The 14,280-nt window shown below is 42.3% G+C and overlaps 3 protein-coding genes across 4 annotated transcripts; all 3 read right to left on the minus strand.

The window, feature by feature from the left end:
• Positions 1 to 148: 148 nt before the first annotated feature.
• On the minus strand, positions 149 to 2,877 carry LOC129178725 (protein-lysine methyltransferase METTL21C-like). The gene is made up of 4 exons (XM_054771219.1): positions 2,802 to 2,877; positions 811 to 968; positions 629 to 746; positions 149 to 547 (listed from the first exon to the last, which is right to left on the minus strand). Exons 1-4 carry the CDS (start codon positions 2,845 to 2,847, stop codon positions 153 to 155), a joined length of 717 nt encoding a protein of 238 aa, XP_054627194.1. The 5' UTR covers positions 2,848 to 2,877; the 3' UTR covers positions 149 to 152.
• A 2-nt stretch (positions 2,878 to 2,879) lies between these two features.
• On the minus strand, positions 2,880 to 3,919 carry LOC129178560 (protein-lysine methyltransferase METTL21C-like). Its single transcript, XM_054770893.1, has 5 exons — positions 3,880 to 3,919; positions 3,669 to 3,808; positions 3,474 to 3,591; positions 2,957 to 3,398; positions 2,880 to 2,895 (listed from the first exon to the last, which is right to left on the minus strand). The coding sequence occupies exons 1-5, from the start codon at positions 3,917 to 3,919 to the stop codon at positions 2,880 to 2,882; spliced, it is 756 nt and encodes a 251-aa protein (XP_054626868.1).
• A 3,677-nt stretch (positions 3,920 to 7,596) lies between these two features.
• mettl21e (methyltransferase like 21e) lies at positions 7,597 to 13,948 on the minus strand. 2 transcript variants are annotated; one of them, XM_054771216.1, is made up of 5 exons: positions 13,827 to 13,948; positions 11,179 to 11,339; positions 10,053 to 10,170; positions 9,851 to 9,948; positions 7,597 to 9,779 (listed from the first exon to the last, which is right to left on the minus strand). In XM_054771216.1, the coding sequence occupies exons 1-5, from the start codon at positions 13,870 to 13,872 to the stop codon at positions 9,453 to 9,455; spliced, it is 750 nt and encodes a 249-aa protein (XP_054627191.1). In that variant the 5' UTR covers positions 13,873 to 13,948; the 3' UTR covers positions 7,597 to 9,452. The 2 variants fall into 2 exon arrangements, with proteins under 2 accessions (XP_054627191.1, XP_054627193.1); XM_054771218.1 differs by having other exon boundaries at positions 11,179 to 11,336; positions 13,827 to 13,929.
• Positions 13,949 to 14,280: the final 332 nt, after the last annotated feature.

A 14,280-nucleotide genomic window follows, 5' to 3' on the forward strand; every position in this document is an offset into this window, starting at 1 on the left:
CCAAATGAACCTCAGATAATGAGAATAACGATAAATATGTTTACATGTATGTAGTCAAGTTGTTAGGCGATTGTTTCTATTGTGGTGATGTTAGCGGTACGGTATGCGTGTCTTTAAAGAACGGGACTGGCAGGACGTTACACGTTATTCAGTCAGTTGTCCATGTCTCTGCATCTTCCCATGTAGATCTTCATCTCTTCATCTTCATCCAGCAAACTTGTCTTAAAGGCCTCCTTAAATTTCTCTGTGAATGTGAGGTCAGACTCCAGCCTGACCTTGTTGGCCCAGATCAAGGTGGTCCCTGGCTGACAGAAGTGCTTCATGGTGGCCAGAAGCTCAAACAGGAAGTCATGATGGTAAACCACATCTGCTGCAAGAACATAGTCGAACCGATGCGTCGATGTGGGGAAGGTGTGCTCCATGTCACCCCCCCAGGGCAGCGCCACCACAGTGGGTGTGAACCTGCAACGCCCCGTAGTGTTCCTCATCACATTTGACCTGAGGTTACTCAGCACCTCAGGTAAGTCTGTCGCTGTAACTGCAGCTCCTGATGTCACAAATCATATCATCGTAGCAGTCAATGCTTGTATGGAGAAGTTGTGTGTGAGTTGAACTGGTGGCTGCTCACCCAACAAACTGGCCACAATGGAGACCAGTCCAGTTCCGGCTCCCAGTTCTAGCACCTTCTTCCCCTGTAGGTCCACTCTGTGCCTGTTGTTGTCGAGAAAGGAGCACAGAGCCAGTGCCTGGAAGATGAAGAACGCAATAAATGAGGAGTAGATGTTTAATGTTGGGATAAGTGATTCTCACCGCCGGCCACATTACAGCTCCAAAGGAATCTATGGACTCGTGAATGACAATATCCTGTCCTGTGTAATGATACACATCTTTACCAAAGCTGCTGTTGATGCTGGGGACCCAGGCTGGTGTCCTGTCAGGCTGGCTGTGTTTGGCCTCATGAACGTCTCCTAAACAGATAAAGCAGATGCATCAAATCATCAACAGATTGCACACATGGAACATGCACAAGCCAATGGCATTACAAATTGTGCCTTTATGAAGATAATAATGCTCAGTTCTGATTGACACTGTCAGAGAGGTGCAATATTTCAGATTGATGCTGTGTACACCATCACAAAAACTATAAGAATGGCACAAACCTCCTCCAAGGCCAAATAATCAGTCTTAATGACGTATTTCAGGCCTATGCAAGAGGTAGGTGTAAAATTTAGTCAGGACAGAATGGAATATGTGGTAGTGACATAACACTATTTAATTATAAATTGAATTAATACATTTTGTCCATTTGGTTAATATTCCTCCCGTGCCACCAAACGTGAAGCCTGAGCTGTCTGAATGGCTTTTATGCAAATTTGAGTTTTTAGTGCTTGGTTTTCATGACACCACCAACAGAAACCATCCTTCCTCACGGACACGGTGCCGTCCCTGAGCTGCCCCTCGCTAAATGAGTTCACACCTTGTAAATGCCCACCGCCTCTTGGAAAACAGCATTGTAAAAAAGCAGGCTTTGTTACACATCTTAAAATAAAGCCAGTAGCTCCTCCAACCATCCGCCAGTCATCTACAGACATGGTAGCTGTAATTTCAGAGCATTGAGAAGATGTTTCGCCCCTCTTCTGAGCAAGATTCATCAGTTCATGCTCAAAGATTAGATAGGACAGCTCTTGTCTAGTCACCTCAAGTCTGAGGGGATGGTACAAAATCTAAGCAGTCTTGATTAGGACGTGCTTTTACCTTTGGGAATAAATGATTGTATCTCGCACCATACCCTCACACTTGAGGTGACTACAGTAGACAAGAGCTGTCCTATCTAGTCTTTGAGCAAGAACTGATGAGGCTCGGATGAAAGGCGAAACATCTTCTAACACTCCAGTTGCCATTGATTCAATGCCCTGAGAACACAATCACCGGTATGAATGACAATATTTACAATCATGGGTGCTGTTTTTATCATTTTGTTGTTTCTCAGTGAAGGCTAACCTAGCATGATGACTGGTAACTGCTAATGCTTTAATGTTACATTAGTATGTATGCAGCACTTGTATCGCGCTTTCCCACCTCCACTCTGTTGCAGACAGGTGGTGACAAACACAGCTCATTAGCAGTAAAGCTACAGACACACAAAAACCCTGTTCCCAGTAACGCTTACTAAAAGCACTTTTAAACAGTTTAAATTGCAGTATCAAGACTAGTGTTTGAGCAATACACTGAATAGACAATTGTGTGACTTTTGGTCAGATTTAGGGGTCTCAAAGTCGTGGCCCGTGGGCCATTTGCGGCCCGCCGAGTCACATTTTGCGGCCCGCGACTTGTCTTCAAAGATGACTGTAATACGGCGTGCGACAAGCCAATGTTACTCGTAGGATGCACACATAAGCTTACGCTGAACTAAGAGTGAGTGAGTCACTTAAAAAATGTGGTAAAAAAAATTCCACCCATTTTCTATACCGCTTGTCTTCATTAGGGTCACGGGTAAGCTGGAGCCTATCCCAGCTGAATGCAGCAAAACATCAACTGTGAAATCATTTATTTATTTATTTGATTTACCCTATTACTGTATCAAGATATTATTGTTATTGTGAGCCATGTATCGCGTGTCATATCGTGAGGTACCCCGAGATTCCCAACCCTACTACCCAATACTTGATGCCGCTCAGCCTCAGTCAGACTCTACCTCCCGCAGGTAAATTGTGTTTGAGACCCCTGTTTTAAATGATTAAAAATATTATAATATGTGTCCTAAAGCATTATAATGTCAACAAACCTCAATGAAAACTCACCTGAAAAATCTTCACGTGCAACTGAGATGTTCTCAGCCCAATTCATCTCATGTTCTTCTCGGCTTCTTCCCACAAAGCTCACTGATTGGCTGGTCTTCTCCGCCTCACATTCATCATTTCTTCTAGCTTGTCCAATTTCTGATTTGATGACAGACTCTCCATCCTTGTTTCCATGGAAACAGCCGCCCTCCCCTAGCTCATTTCTCGTTCCATCCTCTCTGCAAGTGGCCATGAAGATCTTTATCTCTCCGTCCTCATGCAGAACCCTTGTTTTAAAGGCCTTCTTGAATTTGTCTGCGAACGTGAGGTCAGACTCCATTCTGACCTTGTTGGCCCAGAGCAAGGTGGTCCCGGGCTTGCAGAAGTGCTTCATGGTGGCCATGAGCTCCTCCAGGAAGTCATGGTGGTAGACCACATCAGCGGCTAGGATGTAGTCGTAGCGGTAGACCGATGTGGGGTAAGTGCTCTCCAGATCGTATCCCCATGACAGAGGGGCCACCTGAGGGGTATGTCGGCACCGCCCCCTGGTGTTCTTGCACAGGTTGAATCTCAGGTTGCTCAGAACCTCTGGAAGGTCGGTGGCAGTCACCCAGGCCCCTGTAGACCACATAGGACCTTTTGAATTGTGACAACTCACAAGTATGTCTGTTAACCGGGCCGGTTCTCACCTACCGAGGAGTGACGCCACAATGGACAGAAGGCCAGTTCCTGCACCAATCTCCAGGACTGCTTTGTCCACAAGACTCAGCTGGTTCCGATGAGAATCCAGGTACTGACAGAGAGCCAAAGCCTGGTGCAAGTGAACACAACCTTTAAAATGACCTTTTTTGATGATGACATTTTAAATATGTGGCAAATGGTACTCACCGCTGGCCAGATCATGCCTGCATATGAGTCAAAAGCCTCCTGGATGATGATCTCCTGCCCGACGTAATGATACAACTCTTTGTCTGGCCTCTGGAAGAAACATGGAGTCCATCCTTGTCTATGCTCCTTGTGTGAACCATCTATATGACACAAAAGACAAACCCAGACTTTAGTCACATGCGCTACATTAGTCTGTGAGACATTCACTTACCCTTTTCCTTCTTCCCTTTTTGCTCTTCATCTTCCTCCATCCCCACTCTGCTGCTCACACAGCTGCTTTCCCCCAAAGGGTATGCGGCCAAAGTGTCCATTCAAAATCCCGTGTACTGCTTGACAGCCACAAAAAATACATCATAATTATAAATGATCAATTCATAAAAATAAGCTTTGCAATCGTATAACACGTTCTTTGAACTTGACTGAAAACTGACGAAAAACCTGACAAAACGTGCTCATTTTTTGCAGTGTTCAATCACCGCCACATCATAAAAAACAAGTTCATGGAAAATAGTGGCAAATAAAACCTTGCACTCGCCGAAATATATATCAGTGATAATAATTGTGAAGATTTGGACACAATACATAATTAACCTAATAACGTTTTATTCACATAGAGTAAGATCACCCCACAACTATAGCTTAGCTTCTTGCTTTGCAACTGGTGTGTGTTGGAAGCAAAATAGAAGGCGTTCAAGACACTTACCATGCTAAATAACGCACGTGATAGATATATAGTTATTGGATTTCCTGTAATTTGTCAATGTTATCTGTATAGCAGAAATCGTGTGTGTATTTTGCATACAGCACATCAATAAAGACTTCCAGTGGAAGTCATTTGACAGAATGCAATCACAGTTAATATCATCCAGGATTAAATCATTAATGAAGAAAAGGCCAGTATATTCAATATAACCATAGAATTTCCATTTGACCGTCGACTAACAATTTCAAAATATACAGTACCAGTCAAAAGTTTGAAGACACTTACCCACACACGTTCAATGAGAAAGTGTGTCTAAACTTTTGACGGGTAGTGCACAAAGATCGGAAGACCCTTGTAAAGATCTCTGCAGGTTCGGCAAGATGTGTCACATTGCCATAAATATGGCATCGAGGCTGTGCATCTAAATGGAAGAACGCAAGCTCTAACAAACAAACCACAAAAACATCACAGGTTTGATCTCCCCTTGTCGAATCCCACCTTACCTCTGACCTTTAACCGACCTGCCGCAGAGCTTTATTCCTGAGCGCAATCAGAGTGCATTTGGAGTCATCTGTTCACGAGCGTTATAGAGACTCAGCATCTTGCTGGACACTCCCATCATCATCATCACCATCATCACAAGGGCACGTGGGTATTTTTAGAGCTGCAGCCATGATAAATAAACACGAGCGGCGTGAGACACAGACACACACACACGTACATGCACACAAAGATGATTTGCGAGGGAGAATGACAGGTATGTCATGATAGCAACAGCAGGCCATGAATCTGCTTCCTGTCTCTTCAAGAGGCCTCCTAAATGTCCTGGATGGAATATAATGAATGTGCATGATCTGGCTCGGGGATTTAGCGTATGCTTCATTTACTTCAAAACAATGACTGTTGCTTCCAACTGGTTGACCGATCAGGAACAGATGGGTGAAGCTTGCTAAAAATATCCCCGGCGACTCATAAATACTTGATTTGTGTTTATGTGACCCGAATGTGTTTTATGTCTTTAAAAAAACACAAGGACACGGTTTTCTTAAGCGAGGTGTTACTTGTGAGGTGACTGTAGGTGAAAGGTGGTCTGATCCTGCAACAAGTATAAAAAAAAAAAAGGTGCACGTCGACTGAAATGTGGTGGCGGCTTCGGTTTCTTCACCAGAGATGGACCGTAACAGGATCAGGCTTGCATGCAACCCCACCTATCAGCCCCCTGAGACGGAAAAGTAGGACGCAGCTACAACATAAACCCCAATTAGAGCTCACTCACTTACTTTTTAATAGCCTTTGACCTGCGAGTTTAGTTCACGCTCAGGCACCCACCTCTGCTTTGACATGTTAGCTGGAAATGCACAGTGGTTAGATCATCGCTCCACATTTATTGGTGATGTGGAACAGCCGTATATGGGGAAAAAAAGAGATAAGACATTTTTAAAGCTTGATGACAAGCAGCAAATTAGCTGTGTGCCTCAGCAGGAGCTTGTTTACAATGTGTGCGCCCAGGGATTCAGTTTTCAGCTGCTGAGTTTGTTTTGACAAAGACAAGCGGCGCGTCGGTCTCGTTGGATCACGCAGCTTCTGCTCTCTAATCCGACGTTCCGCTCGGCGCTCCGTTCAGCTGCCAAGTTCATGCCCATCACTTGGCCACCGAGACAAAGTGGTCGGCAGAGCAAAGACTGCAGAGGGATTGTGGATTCATAAATTTTATATGAGATTTAATGTGTCAAACAGCTGGCAAGTGGCTCGGAATCCACAGCGCAACGCTGCCAAGATAAAGCGTCTGCAGTACAGTATTTAACCGTGGTATGTCCGTATCACCAAGGCCTTTAATGCACCAGAGACAGATTGTACAACCCGCTAATGAGATCATTGATAAATAAAGAAAAGTGGAGCTATAGTCATCTGTTGAACTTATATTGTTACTGTTTTCTTACTGAACCATCACTCTCCAATGTCTCGGCTCACTTGTGCGATGTGCTAAGATCCATTCATGTTTATAAGATATTAAATTCAGCCTTTACAGAAGCACTTAAGGTGCTAAAACCTGATCATACTGTTCATACTCTTCATACATTCATTTAGATCCAAGTTGTCAACTGACTCCTGTAGGAGAGATTTTATAATAACCCGTGGTCAAAGATGACCCTGTCAAGTTGGCCCTCAACCTCAGGGTCACTGAGGGGAGCGATAAAGTCCAAATACAACCACAAGGCTTGAGTATTAAAAGACATACTGTCCAAACAGATAAAACAGCTTGCTTGAATGTTGCCTTGCCAGGAGAAATTAAAAACTTCCTCAACTTCCTCAATTTTGACAGTTCTGACAGTGTGGAAGCATATGATATGGGTCACAGAAGAAACTAAAAAATCACCATAGAATATATTATTTATTCATCATTGTGAAAACCGCAATCCGCAATGCAAAAACTGGAATCTGTAAGCAAGATTCTCTGTGTGTGGAGTTTGCATGTTCTCCCCGTGCGTGCGTGGGTTTCCTCCGGGTGCTCCGGTTTCCTCCCGCATTCCAAAAACATGCATGTTAGGTTAACTGGCGACTGGTGAATGGTTGTAGTCAGCTGGGATAGGCTCCAGCATATCCGTGACCCTAGTGAGGATACGTGGCATAGAAAACGGATGGATGGATAGTCATAAATATAGTGGTTCACCACACATTCACGATTCCACCTTTTTTTGTTTTTTTTCCGCAGAAAAGACATCTCATTCAATGGTAGTCATTTAAAAATAAGTGATAATACAGGTGAAATGTATAGCATACACATAACACTGTTAGAAAGTCCACTGTTTTTGCATGTTTATGTCTTTATGCTTCATTGATGATGTTTTTTTTTTGTCAAGCATTGAAATTTCGCACTTTGTTTGGTGGATCTTGAACGCACCATAATTGTGTGTTGTGAGACACAAAAGTTTGTTTGGCTAGGGAATCACTAGCTTCAACAGCCAATCGTGCTGCAAAACTTTCAGTGAGGTGAACACAAGTTATGATATGATTGTAAGTCGTTAATGGAATTGCAACAGACAAGCAGTGTGGATTATTTAGATTTGGCTTGGAGAAACGCCTTCTCTAGCCTGCTAGCCTCTAGCCCAGGGGTAGGGAACCTAAGGCTCGGGAGCCAGATGTGGCTCTATTGATGACTGCATCTGACTCTCAGACATTTCTTAACACCATAAAATGTGTTTATTTTGATTTGTTGTCCTGACATTTTAAAGTAAAACATTACAGAAATCACAGTGTTAAAAATAACATTAAAAATATGCATTCTAATGCATTTTAATACATCCATTTGATTTTCTAGCGCAATGCCAGCTGACCTTCCCATGTTTTCTGTGTCAGACACCAAAACTCGATTATCATTGGGGTCGTCCCTCCTTTAATCAAATAGTCAGCTAGCTAACTGTGCAGACACAACCCCTTTGACAAAAAAGAAAAGAAAGATACGGAGTAGGGCGCAAAACCATGCAGCACCAGAAGTCACATTAATGGTGAAAAGTAATTTATTTATTATTGGTTAGCTTCAATATAACAACATTATTAAAAAGAATAAATTCAGAGACTTACTATATTCTAAAATTGTTGGTCTTCCTTAAATATACACACATTTGGTTGTATTTGGTGTTAAAAAATATGATATGGCTCTCACGGAAATACATTTTAAAATATGTGGCTTTCATGGCTCTCTTTGCCAAAAAGGTTCCCGACCCCTGCTCTAGCCTGACGACCAAGCTCAAGGCCACACCGTGAATACAATTCCATTTGTTCATAGACCATCTTACATTGTCATTCATTAGTGGTGAGTACCTGTACGTTTTATACTTTAAATGCTTTTAACAAGTGTGTGAGGCATATTTAGCACTTAAACCTGGATTTCGTTGCGAGAGAACAATGCAATTGAAGAGAAAAGGGGAGGGTTCTGGAAATGAATCGCATCTAATAATTCCAACGGTAATTTTTATTGCAAATGCTGATCTTGAAATTAGAGAACATCAGTGCAGAAGGGTATTGGGGGTGGGGATGGGGTTGTTGTGTGTCAAAACCTGACATTTTTACGGGCATATAACTTTTTTTACCATTCGCTGGTGGTCCCGGAATGTGACCCCCACCAGAAGCAGGGATCCTCTGTACTTTTTTTGACTAGCAAAATAGTTTTTCTTAAATGTCACTTTTTATGTCAGACGAATGTATCTTAAGTACAAAAATTTGAGGTGTATCACGTTAAATAAGATAAATAATCTGCCAACAGCAAATTATTTTGCTTAATAACTATAAAAATAAGTATTTTTGACCTTTATTGCAGTTATTTAATCGTGCTTAGACTCCAGTTTTTGCATATACACTTAAAAAAAACTTGTATTATGAAGAGAACAAGTTTACAAAGGTCTCCATATACAATACATTTGTTGTTCATAATTCGGACGCAGTAAAACAGCAACTACAAGGACAAACACAATTAGCAACGTCACACTCAAAATATATATCCACCAAACTTTCAACAAGGATTGCACATGGACCACGGGAGACGTCATTCAATTTAGGTGAGAATCTGGATAGAGGGGCTAAAAAAATGAATTTATGATTACAGTTTGAGTCACCATGGCATCAAAGGAACTGTACACCCTCCAGAATCATTATGGTACCGCCGTGTGTTTGTCACCCTTCATGAACAAATTCAACAATTCAGCCTTGGTGGAGGTCTGCGCTCTCCCAAGTCCTTCTAGTTCATGTGGTCATTAAAGTACTTCTAATCGTTTTGTGAAAAGAGACATTTACGTGGGGATTGTGAGATTCTGTCTCCAAGCTGAAATGCGAAAGAAATGAAGCACATATCACTGCATATCATAGCAATCTTCAGTAATACAGAGGATGGCGTCAGAGCAGTCCAGTGGCAGCATTATTGTTTTTTCCATGAAAATGCATTCAGAACTGATCAGTATTTGAGTGAAACAATTTACGCATTTTGTTCGCTGATTAAAGTTCAAATCTAGTGGGAACATGTGACACCACCGACGACATTAATACTAGCATTGTTGCAAAGCGTACAGCGGAAAGTTGTAAACAGTTTAAAAAGCAGCCTCTTCTTGGTTCTCTGTCCCCGTGTCCCTCCTCCAGGCTCGGTACAGTTTGATGCTGAGACTGGGGAGGTCGTACAGCTCCTCCAAGTGAAAGCGCTCTCTGAAACGGTCCACAAAACTGTTCTCTGCGTCGAGGCGGAAACGCATGGCCCACAGGATCTGTGTGTTCGCTTGACACAGGTGAATGAAGGTGTCCAACAGCTGGTCCAGGTAGGGGTGGGCGTACACCACGTCCGCAGCCAGGATGTAGTCAAAATAGTGTGTGCTGTGGGGGAACCTCTGCTCCACCTCTGGGCCCCAGACCAGTCGTGTGACCTGCCAACCACATACGAGGCAAAGTATATTTGAGTTGTGTTTTAGATGTATCAGGAACTTTAAGACCATACCAGGGGGGTGTATTTACACCGTCCTTTTGTGTTGCGAGTGATGTTGCACTGGAGGTTCCCTAGCAAATCTGGGAGATCAGTGGAGGTGACCTTAGCACCTGAGCACGTAGGACAAAATGAAAGAGACTTTGACTGATTGAAATAAATAAATGCAAACAAGATTAGACTTGTTGGAACAAAGCGTGGAATGGTTTTATTATACCTAGAAGGCTAGAAATGATGGATACGAGACCAGTTCCTGCACCAAGTTCAATCACATTCTTGTCCATCAGGTTGTACTTGCCACAGTTGTTCTCCAGGAAGTGGCACAACACCATAGCCTGGAGGGTCATACAGTAGTGTTAAACAATCTTAGTCCTTACATACTGTTCATATTTTTTACCTTCACAGTATGGTCCGGGTCAAAATTGACCCAGGACCCAAGAATTCCCTTGTAGCAAGTATTTCTACCAATTTTTTTTAAATACAAACTTATTCAGAATGTTTAAATGCCACTATGCCACAAAAACTAATGATTAATCCTTCATAAATATTTCACAGGGCAGGGAAAGTGTATTTTTGAAGTTTTACACCTCCCGTTTTTGGTGAAAAATATCTAACACACAGTATAATGTTAAGAGTTAAATATATGCAGGAAAAAAAATATAAAAGCCATAATGATTTGAACCTTTGGACTTCAAAATATAACCATTGAACACTGTCCCCACCGCTACAACATGAGATATTCACAGCAGAGGTGTGACACTTTATCCTTGTGGATGCTGCATGTGTTCCCATATTTGCAGCTTAGTTGTCTTTCGAGTCTTTTTTTGCAAGGCAGAAGCTGCATCTCCTTCTCTTTGTTCCCTCGTGTTTGCTTTTGATCAGGCCCAGGGTTAGTTTAGATTGCTGCATTTACCAAGGCTGATGTGTGGTTGTGGTTGGTCATCACCTCCCTCTCAACCCAGACAGATTCTAATTTGTTACTCTGTATGTTTAGGTGCTTGCAGGTGCACATATTGTGTCTCTGTGAAGGCACCATCTAACCTCTGGACAACTTGTGTTTCCTTTACCATACAGCCTCAGTGTGCATAAATGTGTAGCACCTACGCAAAACTATAAAGTAACAGAATATGTTTATTTTTATGGATTTTAGGTCACTTCAGGAAAAGTCATCAAATTTCAGGCTAAAAGAATGACGTTTAGGGTATTGTTATTACTGTCCAATGTCAAAACGAGTCAAATTTGACCCGAACAGTAAGTAAGCGTTAAGCAGCTCCTTACTGCTGCTGTCAGCTCCGCACAAGATAAGCGGTATAGGCAGTGGACAGATGGGTGGAAACACATACAGACGGCCAGAGTACAGCTCCGTAGAGGTCTGTGGATTCTTTAATTCGGATCTCCAGGTCAGAGAAGATGTAACCCTCCCACGCCTCTGGGCCCAGGACAGAAGGGTGGAACTGGTGGGCCATGATGGCTGTGGCGAGGTCTGCATCCACAGTAGGGTCTACTTGGATTGAAAGAGTCCATTATTTCATCACTTTGTCATAGGATGGATGCATCATCACATAGATTCACGAGTTCCATTCAATGTTTCATGAAGCTCCAATTTGCCAACTTGCGTGCCCACACTTTTAACTGGGGTTGTACTTGTCAGTGTAGTATGAATATATATGAATACAGCATTTTACTCACATATCATTCCAACTCAAAACAGAAAAATTACAGAACAGTATTTTCACACAATGATTTTTTCATGCTAAATATTGCCATGTGTCCTCAAATCCAGCCGATGCAGTGTTTCCCACAGAAGCACCTTAATTTCATAGTCTCTTCGCTAGACTTGTCGCTTTCTTGAAAAAGAGTATCTTAAGGGGTCTGATTACTCGCTAAATATAGAGGCAAAGTTGGAAAAATGATCCCACCCACTCCATCCTCTTAGTCTGTGGCAGACCAGGTGCGTTATGAGCGAGGACGAACATGTAACGCCAAATCTACAATGGTGGAAAAAAAGTATTTGCCCTCTTCCTGATTTCTTATTTTTTTTGCATGTTTGTCACACTTAAATGTTTCAGATCATCAAACAAATTTCAATATTTGTTTGAACACAAAATTCAGTTTTTAAATGAAACATTTTATTATTAAGGGAGAAAAAAAAAATCCAACCTACATGGCCTTCTCTGAAAAAGTGATTGCCCCCACCTGTTAAAACATAGCTTAACTAAGATTAATTGAGATGTATCATTGGTTAACCTTCCTTGGAGTGGCCGGCCAACCAAAATTACCCCAAGAGTGCAGTGACGACTCATCCAAGAGGTCACAAAAGACCCCACATCAACATCAACAACTGCAGGCCTCACTTGCCTCAGTTAGTCTGTGTCCATGACTCCACCATAAGAAAGACACTGGGCAAAAACAGCCTGCATGGCAGAGTTCTAAGACCAAAACCAATGCTGAACAAAAAGAACATTAAGGCTCGTCTCAATTTTGCTCGAAAGCATCTTGATGATCTCCAAGACCGTTGGAAAAATGATCTGACGAGACAAAAGTTGAACTTTTTGGAAGGTGTGTGTCCCATTACATCTGGCGTAAAAGTAACGCTGCATTTCAGAAAAAGAACATCATACCAGCAGTAAAATATGGTGGTGGTAGTGTGATGGTCTGGAGCTGTTTTGTTACTTCAGGACCTGCAAGACTTGCTGTTTCAAATGGAACTATGAATTCTCCTGTCTACCAAAAAATCCTGAAGGAGAATGTCCGTCAATCTGTTTGTGACCTCAAGCTGAAACCAGCCGAGGTTCTGCAGCAGGACAACGAGCCAACAGCAACACAACAGCAAGTCCACCTCGGAATGGCTGAAGAAAAACAAATTGAAGACTTTTCAAAGTCCTGAACTGAATCCTATTGAGATGCTGTGGCATGACCTTAAAAAGGCGGTTCATGCTGGAAAACCCTCCAATGTGACTGAATTACAATAATTCTGCAAAAAGGAGTGAGCCAAAATTGCTCCACAGCGCTGTAAGAGACTCATTGCAAGTTATCGCAAACGCTTTATTGCAGTTGTTTCTGCTAAGGGTGGCCCGACCAGTTATTAGGTTTAGGGGGTAATCACTTTTTCGCACAGGGCCATGTAGGTTTGGATTTTTTTTGTCCCTTGATAATAAAAGGTTTCATTTAAAAATTGCATTTTGTGTTCAGTTGTGTTGTCATTGACTAATATTTACATTTGTTTGATGATCTGAAACATTTCAGTGTGACAAACATGCAAAAAAAATGTGAAATCAAGGAAGAGGGCAAACACTTTTTCACACCACTGTATATGTGGCAGTCCAAATGTTTTGGGCAGGTAGCTTATGGGAAACCGCAAAGTGTTTTTTAAATGGTAAAGCAATATCCCAAAATGATAGTCAATATTGAACAACCGCACCAACGTCATGGTGTCAAGTACAAAGTATTGTATTACAAAAACATAAATGCTTACAGTTGGAATTTGATTACAGAAAATAAATTGATCACGTGCCTTCCTATCATCCTGGTCTTCATCCAGTTTGTGTTTATAATCATACATCACACTGCTGCTATGTGTCAGCGCGACCTGCCATATCTCACGCACTACCTGAGTTATGTAACACTAGCCTGGAGGGAAGGTCGAGGGGACCCCATGCAGTGACAACCCCAGGACACTTTGTGTGTGTACACCTCCACCGGGCAAGACACAATTGTTGGTAAGTCACATTTTCATGGTTACATAACCCTGTCATGAATTACATGCTCACTCCCACAACTTGCCATGATCTTGGCAAATGGCGTGAGGCTTGCAACTAATGTGTGAAGCTGGATGTTTACCATTTACAAGAAGAGGTTATGAGAGTTAAGAAAGGATGCAAGGCAGCCTGAGAACAAAGCACCGGTCACTCTTCTAGTCAAGCTGTAATGAATCCTACTGCCATTATAAAATAAAACAATTGAAAATCATTGGATTAAGAAAGATCCTCACCTTTCTCTCCAGTCTTGCAACTCTCCTCGCACCGCCGAGTCTCCATGTTCAAATAAGAAGGCAAGATTACCCACAAGAGAATAAGCGTGAAAGCCAAGAGCCGTTTTCGGTTTCTCGTCACAGTAAATTCCTACGGGATTAGCTCGATCAGGGGCCAAATCTCTGGCAGGCCTCTATCTACCACCTGGTTTTAGGTTACACTGAGCCATAGCACCAAATCCAGCATTTCCCAACTTCTTATCCAAATATCTCATCTGGCCTCCACCATGCATTTCAAGCTCTCCGAGACTCTGGACGTTTCTGACTGACAGAGACAGCTGCCTGCTGAGCTGAACTAAATAGGACACCTTTATGGTTTTAAATAAAGACAATGTGAAACTCTAGCGGCAGGTTTATAAATAAATAACAGAGTTTAAGATCTGTGAAAAAGTGACATTACGGATGTCTTTGTGAG

The sequence above is a fragment of the Dunckerocampus dactyliophorus genome, chromosome 3 (genome assembly GCF_027744805.1).
Source record: "Dunckerocampus dactyliophorus isolate RoL2022-P2 chromosome 3, RoL_Ddac_1.1, whole genome shotgun sequence".
NCBI lineage: Eukaryota > Metazoa > Chordata > Actinopteri > Syngnathiformes > Syngnathidae > Dunckerocampus > Dunckerocampus dactyliophorus.

Bases quoted from the DNA above. Each gene is read 5' to 3' on its own strand.
- LOC129178725 (XM_054771219.1), bottom strand. From the start codon at position 2,847: ATGAATTGGGCTGAGAACATCTCAGTTGCACGTGAAGATTTTTCAG. The intron at 969-2,801 runs GTGAGTTTTCAT...TTATCTGTTTAG, and splicing joins TGCACGTGAAGATTTTTCAG to GAGACGTTCATGAGGCCAAA. The intron at 548-628 runs GTGAGCAGCCAC...TTGTGACATCAG, and splicing joins CATTGTGGCCAGTTTGTTGG to GAGCTGCAGTTACAGCGACA.
- LOC129178560 (XM_054770893.1), bottom strand. From the start codon at position 3,919: ATGGAGGAAGATGAAGAGCAAAAAGGGAAGAAGGAAAAGG. The intron at 3,809-3,879 runs GTAAGTGAATGT...TGTGTCATATAG, and splicing joins AAAAGGGAAGAAGGAAAAGG to ATGGTTCACACAAGGAGCAT. The intron at 3,592-3,668 runs GTGAGTACCATT...CACTTGCACCAG, and splicing joins CAGGCATGATCTGGCCAGCG to GCTTTGGCTCTCTGTCAGTA.
- mettl21e (XM_054771216.1), bottom strand. From the start codon at position 13,872: ATGGAGACTCGGCGGTGCGAGGAGAGTTGCAAGACTGGAGAGAAAG. The intron at 10,171-11,178 runs GTATGTGTTTCC...ATGACCCTCCAG, and splicing joins GAGCTGTACTCTGGCCGTCT to GCTATGGTGTTGTGCCACTT. The intron at 9,949-10,052 runs GTATAATAAAAC...CTACGTGCTCAG, and splicing joins CATCATTTCTAGCCTTCTAG to GTGCTAAGGTCACCTCCACT.